The sequence below is a fragment of the Vicugna pacos genome, chromosome X (assembly GCF_048564905.1).
Source record: "Vicugna pacos chromosome X, VicPac4, whole genome shotgun sequence".
In the NCBI taxonomy this organism is placed as follows: Eukaryota; Metazoa; Chordata; class Mammalia; order Artiodactyla; family Camelidae; genus Vicugna; species Vicugna pacos.
The window spans coordinates 83,493,800-83,516,265 of NC_133023.1; the positions used below are offsets into that span (position 1 = coordinate 83,493,800).

At 39.9% G+C, this 22,466-nt stretch overlaps 1 protein-coding gene across 2 annotated transcripts; it reads right to left on the bottom strand.

Moving 5' to 3' along the window:
• Window positions 1–478: 478 nt before the first annotated feature.
• On the bottom strand, window positions 479–21,799 carry STEEP1 (STING1 ER exit protein 1). 2 transcript variants are annotated; one of them, XM_015243191.3, is made up of 8 exons: window positions 21,609–21,799; window positions 18,880–18,997; window positions 7,165–7,206; window positions 5,017–5,155; window positions 4,386–4,475; window positions 3,689–3,781; window positions 2,242–2,334; window positions 479–616 (listed from the first exon to the last, which is right to left on the bottom strand). In XM_015243191.3, the coding sequence occupies exons 1-7, from the start codon at window positions 21,793–21,795 to the stop codon at window positions 2,272–2,274; spliced, it is 732 nt and encodes a 243-aa protein (XP_015098677.1). In that variant the 5' UTR covers window positions 21,796–21,799; the 3' UTR covers window positions 479–616; window positions 2,242–2,271. The 2 variants fall into 2 exon arrangements, with proteins under 2 accessions (XP_015098677.1, XP_072812413.1); XM_072956312.1 differs by lacking the exon at window positions 479–616 and having other exon boundaries at window positions 1,912–2,334.
• Window positions 21,800–22,466: the final 667 nt, after the last annotated feature.

The following is a 22,466-nucleotide window of genomic DNA, read 5'->3' on the forward strand; positions in this document are numbered from 1 at the left end:
AGGATTAGTATGTAAGGACAAATATCGCAGAAAATATGCAGAAAGGTAACCACACATTTGCTATAGGGAGTCCTCTATGCAAGGGTCTTTTTTTTTTTGAATAGAAAACAGTTTTATTTCAGCCAAACTGAGGAGTATAGCACAGGAGACACCTCTCAGGTAACTCTGAGGAACTGCTCTGGAGAAGCATGGTTTTCAGCACAGTCTTTTTTTTTTTATTGAGTTACAGTCATTTTACAATGTTGTGTCAAATTCCAGTGTAGAGCATAATTTTTCAGTTATACATGAACATACATACATTCATTGTCACATTCTCTTCCACTGTGAGCCACCACAAGATCCTGTATATATTTCCCTGTGCTACACAGTACAGTCTTGTTTATCTATTCTGCATTTTGAAATCCCAGTCCCTTTCCACCCCTCGTCCCCATGTGCAAGAGTCTTTACACTGCATTTTATTTGGTTGCTCAAATGAAATTGTGATCTGTTCTCAATCATGTATTTTTTTTTCTAAATCTCACAGGAGAAGCAATTCAGCACAGTTCTCTAGTCAGATTTCCGGGTTTACTGCTTCCTGGGTGGGAAACATAAACTCTCGAAGCCTCAGAGTACCCATCTGTAAAATGAGAATGATAACCGTTAAACCTATCTCATAGGATTAATGTCTTGTTTAGATTAAGATAATACCTTGTAAAGTGCTTTCTATGGCACCTGACTTAATAAAAATAGTAAGTACTCGATAAAATTAGTATTGTTATTATTACTGCTACTATTTTTGATTATTACTACTAATAAAATAATCACCCTTCAAATCTAAAAACAAAACAAGTTTAGTGGAAGTAAGAGTATGAGAGTAGCAATGGGAGGAGGTTGTGGTCAGAGAGCAGAATATGGGATTTCACAGGTGGTGAAGATGATATCTAGGGAGCCTGTGGCTAAAGTGGGGTGAAGGTGAATGTCACTGGCTGGAGTCGAGGTCAAGGAACTGTGAGGTTATGGTTGCTTATGCACATGATGCCTAATGATTGCTCAGAACGAGGACAGGAAATAAGGTGGAGAGGAACACTCGGTGGCAAAGCCCTGGATGGATGCAGGAGAGTAACTGGGAAGATGGTCACACGGCCCCACCCTGGGCTTTCCCAGGACCCCACCCCTCCTTCTTCCAGTTCTTGCTAGCTCGCATCTACCCCTAGTCCAACCTACTTTTCCTTCCAAATATGGAAATCAGGGAAAAAGCAAAGAAAAATACCCTACTATTTCCCAATAGTACCTCACATACACGCCTCAGGCACCTACTACGTACAACCCACACAGATAACACAAGGAGGCTAAAGCACTCCTCCTGCCCCAACACCTTGCAAGACAGGTGAACAGATAAAAGCATGGATACAAACACTACAGACTGATGTCACTGAAGCAGCGTGACATTAAATATTTGTGTATACAGTACTCCTCCACAAATAGCAAATGTGAAATAAAAGACAGTCACAGATACCTTTGTTTATCTCAGTATCATTTCTTACTCTATCATGCCCCCTTCCCATGTACCCGCATAGGAAGCAATACTCATAGCCACTTGACAGGATGGTAGCTCCCTTGGGTTGTTCACTGAGACCCCATTTTCATTCAGATCAGAGCTATCCTATACCCCCTCACTCAATTCTGGCTTTTCTTTCTTTAAGTACGTCTGATAAGGGATGGCTCACCTATAGTTTTAATATTTGAAGTAAAGGAAGCTTTATGCAGATTCTGGCTTTTTATGTATTTTCTCTGACAGTAGAGAGAGTCAAACATAGCTAATACCTGCCAGTCTAAGAATAGAGACTGAGCCACTTAAAAGGATCAAGCTTGCTGTAATTTTAAATATAGTTCCTGCCACTTTTTTCTATGACACATCATAATATTGTTTTTAAAAATCTTTAAACATTTTATTAACTTTGAAGAAGGAATAAGAAGAGCTACTTTAGAAACTAGAGACACTCAAGCACTGATCTATTCACAGAGCTTCTACACAGATGAAGAAGTTTACATCAAATGGACAAAAAATAGTACAGAAGACCTATACACAGAAAGACTGAGAACAACCCATCTCTAGAAAGCAGGTCAGATGGACTCAAAGACCTCACTGAATGTAGGAGAATCACTGCGGAGCCATGTAAAGCCTTCTGCTGGGGCATAAAGGTAGGGACCAGCCTATGTAGTTAAGAAAACACTCTTTTTCCTCCTGATCTAAATGCTTGCCTCAAGTCTGGATCCACAGAAAGGTCCTGATCATTTGAACTGATTGTCAATCAAGGTTCCCTTCATTTTCGCTTTCTTGGCTTCCAGTTCAGCCTGGAAAGGAAGAAAAGTATATGTCCTGATACATGACATGAAATTCTGATTTTCCTGCCTATTTTAACTGCCCCAACACAAGTCCCTCATGCTCATTTAGTATACAAACCAGAATTGTGGTTCTAAAATTGTGAGGAAACTCTAGCAACTGCTTTCTGACGTTACGGCACACAGAGAAAATGATAACACCCATACGGCAAAATGGGGTCAAGAGGGCTATGCTCAAAGGCGATCAGTGTAGGGATCCCACAGCCCCACCACCTCTGAAGGGCTGAGGGAATCAATATTGTGGCACATCAGCATCTTATTCTTGGCAGAAAGGGAGGAAAAACACTGTTCTAGAACAGTGCTACTTAAAGTTGTGTGGTCCATGAACTGTTTGTTATCAGTCCACGAAGATACACAAAAAAACGGAGGGTAAGCATTTAGAGGCTGTCACAGCAATTTGACCAAGTCATAAGAAAATAAAATAGTTTCACAAGAAGAACTGATGCAAATTCATTTTTATTGCATTTTATAAATTACAAATCTGCTCTTGACAAATTGGAAATTTAAAAAAAAAGAAAGCACTGGTCCGTCACCTCAGAAAATCTGATAAGCTCTGCTCTAGATCACGATGGCAAAGTAAAGCAGCTCTCAAGACCCACCACCTCCATCACCAAAAAATCCTCTACAGTCTTTAGAATAGACTGATATACCTTTTGATGAGGCACCAATGCTGTGATGTCTGCTTTTAAAGAAATATCATAAGTAAATTATTATCAAGAAAACAAAAATGTAGGCACCTCAATGAGCAAGAATAACACAGAAAGCGGTGGTGGTACTTTAAGAAGCAGTGTCCAAGGAGGTAGGGTATAGCTCAAGTGGTAGAGCGCATGCTTAGCATACAGAAGGTCCTGGGTTCAATCCCCAGTACTTCAAAAAATAAATATATAAACCTAGTATCTCTCCAAACATACACAAAAAAATATTAAAAAAAAAAAGCAGTGACCAGCCCCGATCCTGGCACCCCAACATGGCACTGTTGTGTGCCATTACATCCTGGGAGAGTAACTGTGAACCCTGATCTTGAACTCCTGACCTTGGAACCCCAGTGGCAGATTACGTTATCATTCCAGTCAGGGCTGGCTACCTAGAACTGTCATTTGGGGCCCAGATCCTGTGGTCACTATCCAGAGCAGCATATATACTAACAGTAACAGCCCAGGGTTAGACGCCTGGCAGCCAGCTACACCAGGAACCCTCAACAGACTTCCTAAAGGATTCCTCTGCCAGCCGGAGGGTCTTTCCGACCAAGGATCCTAAACAGCCCAGCCCAGCCCAGCGCCCACACCCACTGCCCCTTGCCACTCACCAGCTCCTGCAGCCGCCTTTTGCTCATGCCTTTGCGCTCCAGCTGCTTCTCAATCACCTTGGCATTCTGCGCATACGAGTCAGCCACCTCCCTCTGGGGGGAAGAAACAAGCGTCCTTAGACCAGCAGTCTCACCAAACAGGAACAACGCAGACCCCGGGAGCAATTCATACTCCTCGAATTATGAAATCATTACTGAAATGGCAAGACCCTGCTCCCTTTCAACTCCAGCTTTTCAATAATCCAGGAGAGTCAGGTTTCAGTCGAAGCTGTGTTTAAATAACCAATAACATCTCTCTGTAAACATCATTACACTGAAGTACCATAAAGGTAATTGCTGCTTCTGCTAAGGACAGATGCCCACACCTTCAAAGTTGGACTGGAAAGGAACTGAAATCATTGAGCCCAACAGGTTTTAAACTGATGAGGGATGAGGAGGGATTTGCCCCCTAAGGCATCTTAAAAAACAGGATGAAAAAAATCACCGATCTAGTCCGACTTCCTGCTCCTCATTTTACAGATGTCCCTGAGGTCTAGGGAAACAGGAACCAGCCCGGGGTCACAGCGTTCCTTAGTAGCCGAGCAAGGCTTGAGTGAAGTTTCTAGTTATTCTGTGACTCAGTGCTCTAGTTTGAGGGTCCCCTTTCCTTTCAGCTCCGCCATCCCAATCCAATTCCCCTGCAAGCAGAAGCACTTACAGCCTCAATCTCCTCTTCCTCTTCATCAATAGTAGATACAGTGACAGAGCTAAACTTGCCCATGTCTTTAGTCCGTTTGGTCATCATCACCTGGAGTTACAGGAAGAGGAATCAGTTTAGTATACCTCAATAGGTTCCAAGAGCCGTGTGTGTGCATCTGTGTGAGTGTGTGCACACAAGTGCACAAGCCTGGGCGCTGAGGGCAGGGCAGGGACTGTTGGGGGGACACCCATCTCTTTGGGACAGGCTGGCCTATCTAAAGTGCCCATCTTTTTATTTGCATTATATTTTTCTAATATTTGCCATCAAGGGTTTTCAAAGTATAAAGATTAGCCTCATTCATTCCATTTTTAATTGCTCACACTGGAAAAAGAAGACATTTCAAAGACGTAAGTGTTAATAAAAAGCATACAATTTCTAACTTTATTCACAGAGCAGCTGTAGGAAAGGAAAAAAACACATAACAGATGATACAATTTTGTTAACACCTGCTTATACACAGAAATGGCATTCTCTTAATATAAAAGAGCATCCATAAAGAGCAGCTTCTCCTGCACTATAATCTTATTTAAAATTTTCGGGCTAAATCTGTAGTTATATTAGCCAGCCTGTTTCCTTCAGTGATAATTACCTTCTTAGGAGGCTCTTGTTTCTGAGTATATATGTTCGTTTTCCCAAAACCCTGGCCAAACTTGACTACTGCTCCATCCACGATGAAGGTCACCGGAGCATTCTTTGGCTGGGACTGGTAGAAGAGTGGCAGTCCACACCTGCAAACGGAAGAGTGGATCTCCAGGAGGCTTCAGAGTCCAAAGGCCCAAAACAGTGCTTTGCAAAGCGTGCTTAGTCTCTGGGAATATTTTTGTTTGTGGCATAAACTAACGATTAGCTCTTCCCACTGTTACCCAGAACTACTTGGTAAGAATCACTGTGCATGCATGTTAAAACTGCTGATCAGATTCCCAGGTCCCTCCCCCAAAGGATCCTGATTCAGCAATCCTAGGGGGTGGGGCCTGGGATTCAGTCTTAGCATTCCAAGTGATTCTTAGCCCATTAGACAAGTTTGGCTCCTGCTAGGGATTGCTTTCCAGTTAAAATTGCTGCCATTCTTCCCAGAAGTCTGAGAAACTAGTTTGGGGGTGGTGTTGTTTTTGCAGAGTCAAGAAAGAGAGCAAAGGCGCCACTGCAGTGGTTGGCCCACCCAGCCCTGTAGCAATAGCCATGCATTCTTCAGTTGGCCGTTTTATTATACTTTTTCGGCTAAATGAAGTAGACTCATAAGATATGATAAAATTAATATAACAAATCCAATGTGGCTATGAAGTAAAATGCCTTCTGAGCCAGTTCCCTGCTTTAATTCTCCTAGTCTGAGTCTTCTGAGAGCCAAGGTGGAGATGTGATTACATCAAGATTGAACTAATTATAGTTTAATAGTGTCATTGTTAACCACCTAAAGCTGGAAATCATTTTCTTTCTTTTCTTTTTTTCTTTCCTTTTCCTTCTTCCTTTCTTTTTCTTTCTTTTCTTTTTTCTTCCTTCCTTTCTTTCTTCCCTTTCTTTCTTCCTTCCTTCCTTTATTTATTTTAAAATCCCACTTACTTATTTATTTTTTTATTGACGTATAGTCAGTTTCAATGTGTCAATTTCTGGTGTACAGCCTTATGTCCCAGTCATGCATATATATAAAAATATATTCATTTTCATATTCTTTTTCATTAAAAGTTATTACAAGATATTGAATATAGTTCCCTGTACTATACAGAAGAAATCTGTTTTTTATCTATTTTTATATATAGTGGTTAACATTTGCAAATCTCAAACTCCCAAATTTATACCTTCCCACTCCATTTCCCCTGTAACCATAAGATTGTTTACTATGTCTACGAGTCTGTTTCTGTTTTGTAGATGAGTTCATTAGTGTCTTCTTTTTTCTTTTTCTTTTTTTTAAAGTCCACATATGAGTGATATATATTTTTCTTTCTCTTTCCGGCCCACTTCACTTAGAATGACAATCTCCAGGTCCATCCATGTTGCTGCAAGTGGCATTATTTTATTCTTTTTTATGGCTCAGTAGTATTCCATTGTATAAATATACCACAGCTTCTTAATCCAGTCATCTGTCGATGGACATTTAGGTTGCTTCAATGTCTTGGCTATTGTATATAGGGTTGCTATGAATATTGGGGTGCATGTATCTTTTCGAACTAGAGCTCCCTCCAGATATATGCCCATGAGTGGGATTGCTGGATCATATGGTAAGTCTATTTTTAGTCTTTTGAGGAATCTCCATACTGTTTTCCATAACAGCTACACCAAACTCCATTCCCACCAGCAGTGTAGGAAGGTTCCCTTTTCTCCACAGCCTCTCCAGCATTTGTCATTTGTGGCCAGGGGAGGGGTGAGGAAGGGGACTGACTGCAGAGGGGCCCTGGAAACGTTCTATGTCACGGGAGACATAGTATTACATGACTGCATGCTTTTGCCAACGCTCATCAAACTATACACTTAGGAAGGGCAAATTTTATTATATATAAGTTACATCTCAATTTAAAAATTATACTCTGTTTAAAAACCCATTTTTGTGGCCAGCTGGTCAGAGAGATAACTTTGCCAGTCTCCTCAGGAAGCATATTAGTATCTGGACAGTTGGAAGTTCGAAGGGAGATGAGATTATAAGAGTAAAGATATAACAGAGAATTGTCTCCAAATGATCCTTTTCCTAACGCATCATTGCTTCTACTTGCTTATGCTCAGAGAAACCCACACTGATAATACTTACTTTGCACACTTCTTCCTGTATTGGCGTTCAATACCTTCAGGCCTGCACAGAAAATGGAAGTTAAAAAAAAGATATGCACAAATCTCATAACCTACCAACCTCACTAATTCATTTCTTCAAATGCTAAAAGGGCCTTTCAAAAGTTTCCATTTCAGGGGGGAGGATATAGCTCAAGTGGTAGAGTGCATGTTTAGTACGCACAAGGTCCTGGGTACAATTCCCAGTACCTCCTCTAAACATAAATAGCAAACCTAATTACTTCCCCCCAAATAATAATAAATAAAAATAAAATTTTAAAAAGTTTCCATTTAATAGGGGAAGGGTACAGCTCAGTGGTAGAGCGTGTGCGTAGCACGCATGAGGTCCTGGGTTAAATCCCCAGTACCTCCATTAAGTAAATAAACCTAATTACCTCCCTCCACCCCCAAAAGCAAACAAACAAAAAGTTTCCATTTCATAGATCAGCTGCTTATTTACACATGTATTCATTTTAAAGCATTCTTTCCACAAAAATTTACTGAGCCCCTAACATGGGTCAGGAAAACTTCCCAACAGAGGAGGAGGAGCAGTGCAGTCACAGTCACAGAGTTGCAGCAACACCACCACCACCACTCGTACAGCTTTCATTGTGTGCCAGGAGCTGTTCTAAACTGTACGTGTAATAACTCGTTTACTCCTTACAACAACCCTGTGAGGTAGGTCATATGATCATTCCCATTTTACAGATGAGGGTGCCTAAGCACAAAGCAGTTACATAGTCTGCCCAAGGTCATCAAGTTAGGAAGCAGAATAGGCTGAATTCAAGCCCAGGCAGTCAAGCTCAAGAGCCACACAACACTGCCTGAGATTATCAACTGAGAGATAAAAATTCTTCCATCCATCCAGTTGCTTAACAAAACCTGGGACTCATTCTCCAATCTTCTCTTGCCTTCATCTCCCACACTGACGTCATCAGCAAATCCTGTGGATTTTCTCTCCAGAAAAGGCCTTGGACCTGTCTGCTTTTCTCCACCTTCCTGCCGCCATGTTAGCCCAGACCACCAACATCTCTTCCCTGGACTACTTGCTGTCACAGCTTACTGACTGGTCTCCTCACTTCCCCTCCCTGTTTCAATGTTTAAAATAGGCACTCTGTGCACATGGTATACATAAGAGTATCAAGTGAAAGGTAAACATCCTCCCCACTCATCTTCCACACACCCAGTTCTCTTCGCCAGTGGCAAATACTGTTTCTGGTTTCTTCTGTTCCTCCCAGAGAGAGTCAATGATACAAGCAAAGAGTCCTTACTGGTACAAATAGAAAATATTTAATTTTTTCCTTTCCTTTTTAGACAAACGTTATACAGTTCTCAACCTTTTTGTTCATTTAAAAAGTGAAACTTGGTTAAAAAAAAATATGTGATCCTTCCCAAACAATTGATAAAGAGTTTCTTCATTCTTTTATTTTTTTTTAACTTTTTTTTTTTTGGTGAGGAGAGGTAACTAGCTTTATTTGTTTATTTATTTTTAGAGGAGGTACTGGGGATTGAATCCAGGACCCTGTGCATTCTAAGCATTTGCTCTATGGCTTGAGCTATACCCTCCCTCCTCTTCATTCTTTCATAAGGGCTGCATTCTATCCATTTGTATGGATGAACTAAAATGTCTTCTACCTGCTGGATAAATTCCTAGAAACGTATCCAGTTTAAATTCTGATAGATACTGCCAAATTCCTCTCTAGAGAAGCTGAACCAGTTTATACTGCCACCACCAATGTGAGACTTCCTGTTTCCCTACAGTCTCACCAACACAGTATGTTATTAAAATGCATTATTGCCAATTTGGCATGTGAAAAATATTATCTTGTAATTCGCATTTTTTAAGAGTGAAGTTACGCATCTTTTCATATATTTAATAGGCATTTGTTATTTTCTTTTTTTGTGAACTGTCAGTTCATATTCTTTGTCTATTGAGTTGTCTTTTTAGTTTATATTAATGGACCTTGCAAATATTTCTTCCTCAGTTTGACATTTACCTTTGACTTTTTCCTCCACGTGGAAATTTTAGATTTTTATGCAGTAAGGCAATTGTGTTTATGGGATACTGAGGCCTTCTCCACTCTAAATTTACATCCAAAATAAAAATTCTGACCGCTTATTCTAGAACCTGCTTCCATTACTGTCTTGCTCCAAATCATTCTCTAAATAGAGGCAAGAATGGCTTTCCAAGCTAGCTAGAATAAAATGCAAACCCCTTACCACAGCCTTCCGAGGACTGACTGAGCACAGAATCAGCCCGGCCTCATCTCCTACACTCCCTCCTCCGTCACTATGCACTACCCACACCCATCTGCCTCTGTTCTTTGAACAAAGTGCTTTCCCACCTCTGACCTATCACACACACTTTTATCTCTGCCTAGAATGCTCTTCTCACTGCTTTGCCAAGGCTGTCCTATTCTCATCATTTTTAGTCTCAGTTCTAATCTCACCTAGTCATAGAGGCCTTCCCTGAACATCTTTTTGAAGATGTTCTCATGTGATTCTGTATGAGCCCTTTGTTTCATTCATTAAATTTCCAAAATCAAAATTACTTTATTTTTCTGTCATCCCACTAGACTAGGTCCATGAGATCAGAGATCAGCAGAGACCACACCTATCTGACCACTCTAACCTCAGAGCTGAGCAAAGTACTGGAAACAAAGTAGACATGCAATAAATATTGACTGAATGAATTCTTAAAAGAATTTTAGTGAGGAAAATTATAATCATGGAGGTAAGTTCTTAAATGGAGGAGTGTATATGGTGTAATGGGAACACAGAGGTGGGAGCACTAAGTCTGTCTGAGGCAGTCATGGAAGGCTTCATGATGAGGTGATGTTTAAGCCAACAGTCCTCACAGAAAATGGCATTTCAGGCAGAGGGAAAACCATGTACAAAGGCAAAACAGCAGAGCACACTCAGAATTACAGTCTAATGTTCTTGGGACCTAAAAAAATTAAGGGAGAACTATTGATCTTAGAGACATAAAAAAGATAATAAGATTATACTATGAACAACTATACACCAACAAACTATATAAACTAGATGAAATGGACAAATTCCTAGAATGACACAAACTACCAAAATTCACTGGAAAAGAAATAGAAAATTTGAAAAACTTTGCACAAAGAAAAGCCCAGGACCAGTGGCTTCACTGGGGAATTTTACCCAAAGTTCAAAGAAGAATTAATAGCAATGCTTTACCAACTTTTCAAAAGAAGAAGAAACACTTCCCAGCTCATCCTATAAAACCAGTATCACCTCAATACCAGACAAAGATATCACAAGAACAATAAAAACAACAAACTAGAGATCAAGATCACTTAAGAATATACATGCAAAAATCTCCCCCCAAATACTGGCAAAATTGAATTCAGTTGCATATAAAAAGGATTATACCACATGACCAAGTGGAATTTATTCCAAGAATGCAAGATTGGTACAACATACAAAAATAATCAATCAATGCAATACACTATAATAATAAAAGAGAAAAAACACATGATCATCTCAACAGATGCAAAAAAAAAGCATCTGACAAAATTCAAAACCCTTTCAATATAATAGAAATATAAGGGAACTTCCTCTACCTTATAAGGGGCATCTATGAAAAATCTGCATCTACTAAGCCACATAAGCTAACATCATACTTAATGGAGAGAGACTGAAAGCTTTCCCCCTAAGGTCAGGAACAACACAAAGATATCCACTCTCAACACTTCTATTCAACATTGTACTGGAAGTTCTAGCTAGGGCAATTAAGCAAGAAAAAGAAATAAAAAGCATCCAGATTGGAAGGGAAAAAGTAAAACCATCTATCTATACTTGCAGATGACACGATCTTATAAACAGAAACTCTAAAGAACACATAGACACACAAACACAAACTATTAGAGCTAATAAGCAAGTTTAGCAAGGCTGCAGGATATAAGATCAATATTTACAAATCAATGGTAGACCTATATACTAGAAATGAACAATCTAAAAACAAAGTTAAGAAAACAATTCCAAAAAAATGTGAAAACAAATATATGTATGTATATGCATGTTTGGAACACTGTGCTGTACACCAGAGATTGACACATTGTAATTGACTGTACTTCAATAAAAAAATAAAAATAAATTAAAAAAGAAAAGAAAGAAAACAATTCCAGTTACAATAGCATCAATAAGAATAAAATACTTAGGAATACATTTAATAAAAGAAGTGTACAACTTGTGCACTGAAAACTACAAAACATCATTGAAAGAAATTGAAGACCAAAGTAAATAGAACAACAACCCATGTTCATGGATTGAAGACTTAATATTGTTAAGACGGTAATACTCTCCAAATGAATCTACAGCTTCAACACAATCTCTATCAAAATCCCAGCTGGCTTTTTTGCAGAAATGACAAGCTGATTCTAAAAGTTACATGGAATTGTAAGGAATATGGAATAGCCAAAACAGTCTTGAAAAAGAACAAAGTTGGTGGACTCACACTTACCAATTTCAAAACTTACTACAAAGCCACAGTAAAGAAGACAGGGTGGTACTGGCATAAGGACAGATACATTAGGTCAATGGAACAGAACTGAGAGTTCACAATAAACCCATACATATATGGTTAATGTATTTTCAACAAGGGTGTTGAGACCATTCAATGGGAAAAGAACCATTTTTCAATAAACAGTATGGGGACAACTAGCTATACACACATAAAAAGATTAATTTTTTTTCCTTTTTAAACATTTTTCATTGAGTTATAGTCATTTTACAATGTTGTGTCAAATTCCAGTGTGGAGCACTATTTTTCAGTTATACATGAACATACATATATTCATTGTCACATTTTTTTTCACTGTGAGCTACTATAAGATCTTGTATTTATTTCCCTGTGCTATACAGCATAATCTTGTTTATCTATTCTACATATGCCTCTCAGTATGTACAAATTTTGAACTCCCAGTCTATCCCTTTCCACCCCCCAAAAGATTAATTTAAATCCCTACCACAAAACATATACAAAAATTAACTCAAAATGGATGAAAGACTTAAATGTAAGAACTAAAACTATAAAATTCTTAGGAGAAAACATAGGCATCAATCTTCAAGACCTGAGATTAGGCAATGGTTTTTTTTTTAACTTTTTTTTATTGAGTTACAGTCGTTTTACAATGTTGTGTCAAATTCCAGTGTAGAGCACAATTTTTCAGTTATACGTGAACATACATACATTCATTGTCACATTCTCTTTTGCTGTGAGCTGCCACAAGATCCTGTATATATTTCCCTGTGCTACACAGTACAGTCTTGTTTTTTTAGTCTACATTTTGAAATCCCAGTCTGTCCCTTCCCACCCCCCGTCCCCCAAGATTAGGCAATGGTTTTTAAAATATGATACCTAAAGCACAAGCAATCAAAGAAACAATAGATAAATGGGACTTGATTAAAATTAAAAACTTTTGTTTTCAGGAATACTATCAAGGAAACAAAAAGGCAACCCACGGAATGGGAGAAAACATTTGCAAATCATATATCTGATAAGGGACTAGTATCCATAAAATATAAGGAATTCTTACAACAATAAAAGACAAATACTCCAATTAAAATATGTGCAAAGAATTTGAATAAACCAAAGATACGTACATAACCAACAAGCACATGAAAAGATCAACATCATTAGCCACCATGGAAATGCAAACCAAAACCACAATGAGATACCATTTGATACAGGATAGCTGTATCAAAAAGATAGACAATAACAATTATTGGCAAGGAGGTGGAGAAATTGGAACCCTCATACATTACTGGCAAAAGTAAAATGGTGCAACTGCTTTTGAAACCACTCTACCAGTTACTCAAAAGGTTAAACATAGAGTTACCATATGACCCAGCAATTCATACATATACACCCATGAGAACCAAAAATATGTTTACATGAAAACTTGTACATAAATGTTTATAGCAGCATTAGCCATAATAGTGTTAAAAAGAAAAAGGAAACAGTCCCAAATATTATTCAGTCATAAAAAAGGATGAAGTACAGAGTCATTCTACAACATGAATGAACCTTGAAGACATGCTAAAATGGAAGATGCCAGACACAAAAGCTATATATTTTATGAAATAAAATTCACTACATATTAATGAAATATCTAGAATAGGCAAATCCATATTGACAGAAAGTAGATTGGTGGTCGCCAGGGGTTGGGGGAGGAGGAAATAGGGAATGAATGCTAATGGGTACAATGCTTATTTGGGGGGAGGTGATGAAAATGTTCTGGAAGTAGTGATGCTGTTTGCACAACCTTGTCAATATACTAAAACCACTGAATTGTATGCTTTAAAATGGTGAGTTTTATGGAATATGAATTATACCACAATTAAAAATACTAAATTTCTGAGGGTGAAGCTGAGACATTGGGACTTTTTAAAAAAGTATTCCAGATGGTTCTAACACAGCCAGGGTTGAGAATCACTTTATGGGGGTGCATGTGAAGAGCAGAATTGCTGAAGCAAACATCATGTGCATCTTTAGCCAAACTGTACATTGCCAAAGTGCTTTCCAAAGGCATTATAACTATTTACGGTTCTTCTAGCACTGCAGGAGACGTCCAGTTGCTCTTTGACAATGCAGGGATATTCTTTTCCTAGTTGAGGGATAAAGAAACTAGGGCCCAAAAAGGTTAGACAACTTGCCCAAAGTTCCAAAGTGGTGCTGCTTGGGGTGTTACTCCAGTTTATGATCTCCACCATCTTTAACATTCTGCCTCTACAATTACTAGCATTGCTCAAGTCAAATGTGCTCTAATTCACTAACATCACTGGACTAGGGCACTAGCAATATTTTCGGTTCTGTGTACCACATCTGGTTCCAACTGGGACTCTAAATCCAACCTCAGCCCCAAGGGATAGATTCACCATACAAGTGACTTCTAGAATCCTGAAGTCAGTCATTCTCATAAACCCCAAGCTTTCAAAACACAGGAAAATCAAATAAAGGGGGCTGTATATTTCCCAATGAGTTAATCTTCAAATACCAATGACAAACGGGATTTTGTTAAGTTTACAAAAATTTATCTACTCCTAAATATGTGCCAAGAATCAGGCAAGATGTCCTAAGAGTTTCAGAAATAACCCATAAGGCAGGGTTCTTGCTTTCAAAAGTTCATCTTCTTGAGATACTGAGACTCTAATACAAACGAGACAAGGCTTTTAAGTGGTATAATCATAAAGAAGTGATTAATATGAGCTAGATATTTGGACTAACTGATCTTGGTTTTCTTTCTTATCTTTAATCTCTAGGAATATGTGAGATAGGAAAGGCCAAAAACAAAACAAAACATTCTTTCTGGTTGTAAGAGCCAGTGTCTAAGATGGCCCCCAGTGATCCTTGCCCCCTGGTATTGACCCTCTTGTATAATTCCCCTCCTACAATGAATAGGGCTGACCTGTGATACCAATAGGACACTGCAGAAATGATGGTGTGTGACTTCTGAGTCTTGGTCATAAAAGACATTATGGCTTCTGCCTTGCTCTCTCTTGGATTACTCACACTGTGGGAAGCCAGCTGCCAGGTCACGAGAAGACTCAAGCAGTCCTATGGAAGATCCTTCTGGTAAAGAACTAATGTTTCTTCCCAACAGTTAGCACTCAATTGCCAACCATGTGAGTCACCTTGGAAGTGGAACCTCTGGAACTTTAAAAGACTGCATCCAAGGTCAACCTCTTAATCACAGCCTCGTGAGAGACCAGAACCACCCAGCTAAGCTATTCTTGAATTCCTGACCCACAGAAACTATATGAGATAATAAACATTTGTTGTTTAAAAAAAAAACACAAGGGAATAACAGGAGATGAGGATGAAGATGAACAGGTAGACCAAGGCCAGATCATAGAAAACCTTCAGGCTTGGATTTTATCCTGCTAACCAGGATTTTGTAAATTGTGCTCCACAGTGATTCCTAAATGAAATCGGATAGGAGAAAGGGGAGCAAGAAGTCCTTAATGGGTTGGGCTCAACTCTTCCCTAGTCAGAGAAGCTTCCACTTATATTTATACTTCTGGGTAAAAATTTCATTTGAAGAAAGGATTAATTGTATAAAAATGTTTGAAAAGCACTTCTGTAGGTGATGAAGAGTCACTGAAAAATTTGAAGCAGGAGAGAGACACAACGTGCACCTGAGATCATTCAGGCAGTAGACGACAGACTGGAGAAGAGCAAAACTAGAAGTGAAAAAAACAGGTTCAGAGGACATTTCAACAGCTTGAGCAAGCGATGTGGGGTACCAGAATGATGGCAGCCTGGCAGGGCTGAATGAGACGAGGCAGCCACAAGAGTGACCAGGAGGGAGAATCGACAGTACATGGTGAGTGACTGGATGTGTGCAGGGGATGGTGGGGGGCGGGGATGGATAAGACCAAGACAGGACTGGCTCCCAGATTTTTGCCTTGGGCCACTGCATGAATGGTGGTACCACTGAAGGAGGAGGGAAAAGAAAGAACTGTTTGGCTGATAGCAACAGAGACCCAAATACAGAGGTTTCAACACAAGAATTCGTTCTCATGTAAAATAAGTCTAGAGGAAGGTAGTTTCTGGTAATGGTTGAGATCCAAGGGTAGCATGGCAAAAACTGCAATTTTTGTGGCCTTCCCTTTCCACTCCCAGGATGGTCACTGGTCCTCCAATTATCATGTCCATTTTCCAAAAAGCAGGAAGGAATAAGAGAATAAAAAGAACTTTCCTTGGAAGCCTCATGCAACAGCTTCTACTTCTATCCCTTCTACTTGGCAAAAGCTAAGTTGCAGTCAGAATCTTAGGGGGTTTTGTGGAGTCGGGGGAAGCTGGAATATGTATCCTAACTGCACACACACTGGTATACAGGCAGGTAAAACAGAAGCGTTAGTGTGGTGCTGAATGAACCCATCTGTGGTATCTTCCACATTAGAGAAATGATGAGTTTGGCCTTGGTCATGTTGGATCTGAGGTAGAACATCAGGTAAGAGGTAGAATATGCAATTAGATGTACAGTTCTGAGCAGAGGAGAGAAACAGATCTAGATTTTGTGCGTCATCAGCATATAAGTGTAACTGAGGCCATGAAATGGTGGTAATGTCCAAGGAGAGTATAAAGAGACAGAGGATAAAATCAAGGTCAGAACCCTGGGGAATGCCAACATTTAAGGGGCAGGAAGAAGAAGAATTCAGAAGAAAAGCCAAAGAAGTAGCAGAATCGCAAGAGTAGCTTCACAGAAATCAAGGAAGGAGACAGCATTAAGGGAAGAGTGGTCAACAAAGATACAGATTTGCAAATGGGGGAGTGGCGGACCAGGGAAAGAGGGTACCAGGGAACAACAGAGTTAAGGGAGAAGTTTACCATGCCTTGTTCGTAAACTCTGAGAACTCTGTGGCCCAACAAAGTGACTTGGTCAGAGGCCACTGGCCTGGGCAATACCTGGCACTAAGCCTGGGCCCAAAGCTGGCTCACTTCCAGGATCAGGTTGACTAGATTCCAGGGTTGCCACTTCAGCCTAGGGCCACCTGGTTTCCTGGCCCAGACGTGACGGCATCTGCCTTATAGTGCTGTAGGGGCCTATGGCCTAGTTGTGTTGTTAGATTACTTTCTGTATTAACTGAATAATATATATTCATGTAATATATATTATTTAGAATTATTATATATGATTATAATTATAATACATGTAATAAATACTTTAGAGATCCTAAAGATGATAATTTTCAAAATCAGAAACATAAATAAAGATTAACAGAGGAGCAAAAAGTACAAGAGAATGGATTAGTTTTAGATAGGGCATGTTATTTATCAACCTTCCTTTATACTACAATGGAGGACTTCCCAATGTTTCCTGGAAGGCCTTCTTTTGTGACATTCACATGTTTTATAATCTGTGCCCCCATCTGTACCTTGTATACAACCAATTTTCTCTTCAACTGCATAATTCTAGAAGCCCAGTTGTTACAATGACACCTGACTTACTATTGAATGTCACCTAGCAATAGTTTATAACTGTTTTCATTAGTGTGAGCTGATAATAGTTTGGTTTCTTAAATAAACACAGCTAGATGTCAGCCTGTAGCTTTTTCCGGTTCAACACTAGAATATAATCTCTACAAGGGCAGAGTTCTTTGCTTGTTTACTAGTTTTACTGGTTTAGACTATGTCCCTTAAAAAGTCATGTCCTTCCAGGAACCTCAGAATGTGACCTTATTTGAAAAGAGGATCATTGCAGATATAATTAGTTAAGATGAGGTCTTGTAGATGAGCAGAAATATGCCCTTAATTCAATATGACTGGTGTCCTTATAAGAAGAGAAGAAACAAGGAGACAGAGACACAGGGAGGCCATCTAATGATGCAGACGGTGACTAGAGTGATGCATCTACATGCCAAGAAAAGCCAAGTATTGCTGGCAAACACCAGAATCTAGGAAGGGGCAAGGAAGGCTCCTCCCCTAGAACCTTCAGAGAGAACATGGCTCTACTGACACCATAATCTCAGACTTCTAGCCTCCAGAACCGTGAGACAATTTTTGTAGTTTTAAGTCACTCAGTGTATGGTACTTTATTGCAGCAGCCCTAACAAACTACTCTACTGGTATATCCCAGTCTTCTAGGACTGTACCTGCAATACAGTAGGACCTCAATAAATATTCGCTGAATGAATGGATGGACTTTTAAATTCCCTAGGATGACCCCTCCTGGGGCATTTGGTACCTATTGATGACTACCCACCTCCCTCCCTTCTTGAAACTCTCTCCTGCCTGTTTTCCACATCACCAGGTTCTACTGATTCTGTTCCAACTATTTCGTCTGCTTTTCAAACGCCAGTGCTTCCTGGGATTGTATCTTCAGTCCTCTCTTCTTGCTCCACACAATTTCTATGTAGTTGTATCCTTTCCCAGATTTCAATTCCCTATATATACCAAGGACTCCCAAATCTAAAACAGATCTAACCACGCCACTCCTCTGCTTTAAGAAAAAAAAAAAGGTCATTGCCTAAAGATAAAGTCCAAACTTGTCTACTTCAATATTGCACTCTGTCCTCACCCCAGGATGCATCCTGGAGAGTAACCTGGGCTCTAGACACAGGGACTATTTAAATTTCCATACCATATTTGATGTTTTTAATGCTTCCACAGTCCTTCTACCTGGAATGCTCCTCATCTACTTGGTGACATCCTAGCACAAGGGCAAATACAAATGCCACCATCATTTGGTGTTTTTCCTGACCACCACTCAGGCAGGATGACCTGCTCCTGTCTGTTTTCCCACAACCTTCTGTTCAGCACATCAGTATTTTATCATATCACAATATGGAGCACGTTCCCTTGCTGAGCCATGAGCTCTTCAATGGGAAGAACAGTACCTTATTTATCTTCACAGATGACAGCTCACTAGCTCAGTGCCTGGCACATGGTGTGCTCCAAGAGATTACGGGTTGAATGAACTCATTCTATTCACAAAAAAAACCAAATTACAGCTATCAAATGGCAATAGAATCACATCTAAGCACTATTTCAACAAAGCACAATAAAGATATGGCTGCATTAATGGAATTTACTGAACTACCACAAATATCAAAGTATGGGGCCTAAAGATTGACCTGTACAATACTAGATGGGGTGTTCATATTCTGCAATAACTAGACCCCCACACAACAAGGAAATCCTAGACAGAGAACATCAACCTCTTACCTTCGAAGATACATGGTCTCCTCGTCTTCTGTGTTACAAAACTTGTGGGCGTGTTTGGCAGCATCAATCACACGGGACCGATCCCGGGGCCTCATGGGTAATTTCTCTAACTGACAGTCTAAAAGAATGGAGAAAAATCTGGTCACGAGAGCCACTGAAAATTACACTGAGGCAATCAGAAGTTTTCAGTGGGGCCCTTGGCACTGTAATTTTTACCATGATTATTATGCTTATTGAAGCCTGTTGTTGAATTTTCCAACTAAAAATGACTTGGTGTCAGGAGACCTGGATTCTAGCCCCAGCTCGGTTACTGGTGATCTTTGGCAAATTGCTTCCTCTTTAGGGGTCTTTTTCCTTATTTGATTATCTCAAAAGTCTTTCTCAGCACTGCAATTCAAGTTTTCTATGAGTATTTCTGATCATGATACACTTGGTTTGTGTTATAACGCATTAGAATGAGAAGAGACAATCGAGTGTCCTGGAAGGCCTATGAGGAAGGCATTGCAGAAGGTGGATAAGTGCTCAGGAAAGGAGAGAGGGGGTAGCGGTATGCTATATATGACATGTGAATGACTCATCCCAGTTAGAGGAGTTTCAATCCAAAAACAATGAAAACATACAGGAAGCAAATTAGGTACAGTTATAAAGCAGATGGAAAATTGCTATAGTGCAAATTAAATATCTAAAGGATGATAGAGAAGTTAAGTGATCAGAGTGATTGCAAAATCATGGAGGAGGTGAGAGGGGAGGTGGCAGTTTGCATGTCAGCTCACGACTCTTCTCCATGACCTGCTGCAGTAGACACTTACTATTCCTAGCTTAAAGGTGAGGGAATTGAGGTTTTGGAAGGGTATGAGATCAGCCACACATTTAATAAGTAGTAGAACAAGAACTCAGATTCATCTCTAGGTGATCAAACGAGAATTCATTTATTCAAAAGATATTTGAGGGCCCTCTATGTACCAAGCACAGTTTGAATTTGTGCTGGGGATTCAGCAAAGACAAAGCAGACAAAGCTCCTGACTTGATGAAGTTTACAGTGTAGCGGAGGAGGCAGAAATTTTTTAAATAATAATTATATAAAGTGACCTTGGATAATGATAAGTGCTAATAAAAAATTACATGTGATATAAAGAGGATGAACAGTGATCCAGATACTGGTAAGTGCTACCAAGAAAAATCAGGCAGCGTAAAAGGACAAAGAGTGACAGGGGTGCTATTTTAGATAAGATAGTCAGGGAAGAGTTCTCTAAGGAAGTGACATTTCAGCAGAGACCTGAATAAAGTAAGTAAGCATGGAGGGGAGAGTGAAGCAGAAGAAATATCAATCCTAAAGGTCTTGGGAGTAGGAACATTTTGACATGATGGAGAAGAATCAAAAAGGCCATGGGAGCTGGAGTGCGGTGAGCAAGGGGAAGAGTGTTAGGAGATGAAGTCTGAAAGTTAGCTGGGGGTTTGATCACGTACAGTCTTGGTATGGACTTTGGTTTTATTTTTGGTGTTACAGGAAAACACTGGTTTGGAACAGGACTCTGGGGACAAAGAGTGGAGAGCAAGAGACTACTGTGACAATCCAGATGAGGGATGGTGGTGGCTTGGACTAGAGTGGTAGAAGAGGAGGTGGTAAGAAGTAGCAGATTCTGGATAGATTTTCAAGGAAGCACCTGCAGAATTTGTTGATGGATGGGAAACAGAAGTCAAGAATGACTCTGAGATACTGGATGAATAATAGTACCACTGGCTGTGATGGGGAAGTCTAAGAGGAACAGTGGAGACCAGAAAGTAGGGGGATCATGAAGTTAATTTTGAACATGGTCTCTTTGAGACATCTATCAGACATTCAAGTGGAGATGCTGAATAGGCAGTTGGAGTTTGAGAAGAGGTACAGTTTAAAGAGGAACATTTGGGAGTCCTCAACATATAGATGGTATTTAAAGGTATTTAAAGGGAATGGTTGAGATTACCTAGGGAGTAAGGACAGATTGAGAACAGGTGAGAGGGCTGAGCCCTAGGTCCCTGCAATGCCTAAAAGCCTGAGACAGAAAAAGAAGCCAGACACTGAGAAGGGGGAAAATCGAGGTAGGAGGAAAATCAGGAGGGTGTAGAGTCTTGGATGCAAATTAAAGTGTTTCAAGAATGATAGACTAATCATCTCTGTCAAATGCCACTAAGAGGATTAAATGAGCATTGATAATTGATCACTGGAAGTGGTAACACGTTCAGTTAGTAACTTTGACAAATATGGTTTAGATGATAAGGTGGGAAGGAAAGCCTGGCTGAAGTGAGGGCAACAGGGAATGGGAAATGAGGATGCAGAGGCAGCCCAGACAATTTTTTTAGAAGTTTCGCTATAAAAGAATCAAAGAAATAAGGGTATAGCTGGAGGAGAATGTAAGATCAAGGGAAGGTTTTATTTTCACTTAAGATGAGAGCTATTACAATATTGTTGTATCCGACAGAAAGGTTACAAAGTCTCTAGAGAGAGTGGGAGGAGAGGGAGTGTACTTTTTCTGAAGGAGGGATTTAGTTTTGAGGGAGGTCTGGATACAGAGTTACAAGGTTAAACAGACAACAGAAAATCTGCCCTGGAGTGGGGCGGAGATGTGTAAAGAGGATTCTGATGGAGAGGAAATCAGAGACGCGGCTCCCTGATCACAGCCAGAGGAAATTTGCGTTCCAGAACCCTAAGTTTCGCTCCTTGCAGACGCCTCCAGTTCCCGACTACTCACCCAGCACCAGGACCATCTGGCCGCACAAACAGTAGTAGACATGGAGAGGCTTCTCGCCGTCGTCATATTCCTCCCTGTCCCGAGTGTCGGAGCAGACTACGGACCGGGATACCACTTTAGGCATAGTTGAGAGGAGCAGCAGGAAAACGCAAAGCCAGAAATAAGGGTCGCGCAGAAATGACGTCATGCACGCGTCTGGGCTTTCCCCTACGGTAAGGCAGGTCACGTGTCTGTAGAAGTCAAGTGAGCTTCCGGGCGGTCCCATTAAGCTAAGATACACGGGGGACGCCCTGAGCCTTCTAGAACCTCCTTTTCCCTGCCCTGAGTTCGCTGGGACTGCTTTACTTGGTTCACACTTAATAATATAAATTATTCATTTATATTTCTATACACGTATGCGTATGTATATGCATAATACATAACTAGATATAACAAAGGTCTGTATTTACACGTTACATGCATAATACAGATTTTAGGTGTGCTTCTAAATATAATTTTGATTTTGATGGCTATATTCAGGATCAGTAACTAATGAAGTAGAGAAACATCTCTTAAAAGTTGAGCTCTAATTCACATAATGTAAAAAATTCACCAATTTCTGTGAGTTTTAGTATATTCACAAAGTTGTACAATCATCACCACTACTTAATTCCAGAATATTTTTATCATCCCCAAAAGAAATCCCCTATTTGTTAGTGGTCACTCTCTCCATCTCTTTCCCAGCCCCTGGCAATCCCTAATCTACTTTGCCTCTATGGATTTGCCTCTTCTGATACTTCATATGAATGAAATCATACAACATGTGGCTGTTGGTGTCTGGCTTCTTTCACTTAGCATATTGTTTTCAAGGTTCATCTG

Bases quoted from the DNA above. Each gene is read 5' to 3' on its own strand.
- STEEP1 (XM_015243191.3), bottom strand. From the start codon at position 21,795: ATGACGTCATTTCTGCGCGACCCTTATTTCTGGCTTTGCGTTTTCCTG. The intron at 7,207-18,879 runs GTAAGAGGTTGA...TTTTCTGTGCAG, and splicing joins GAGACCATGTATCTTCGAAG to GCCTGAAGGTATTGAACGCC. The intron at 5,156-7,164 runs GTAAGTATTATC...TTCCGTTTGCAG, and splicing joins TACAGGAAGAAGTGTGCAAA to GTGTGGACTGCCACTCTTCT.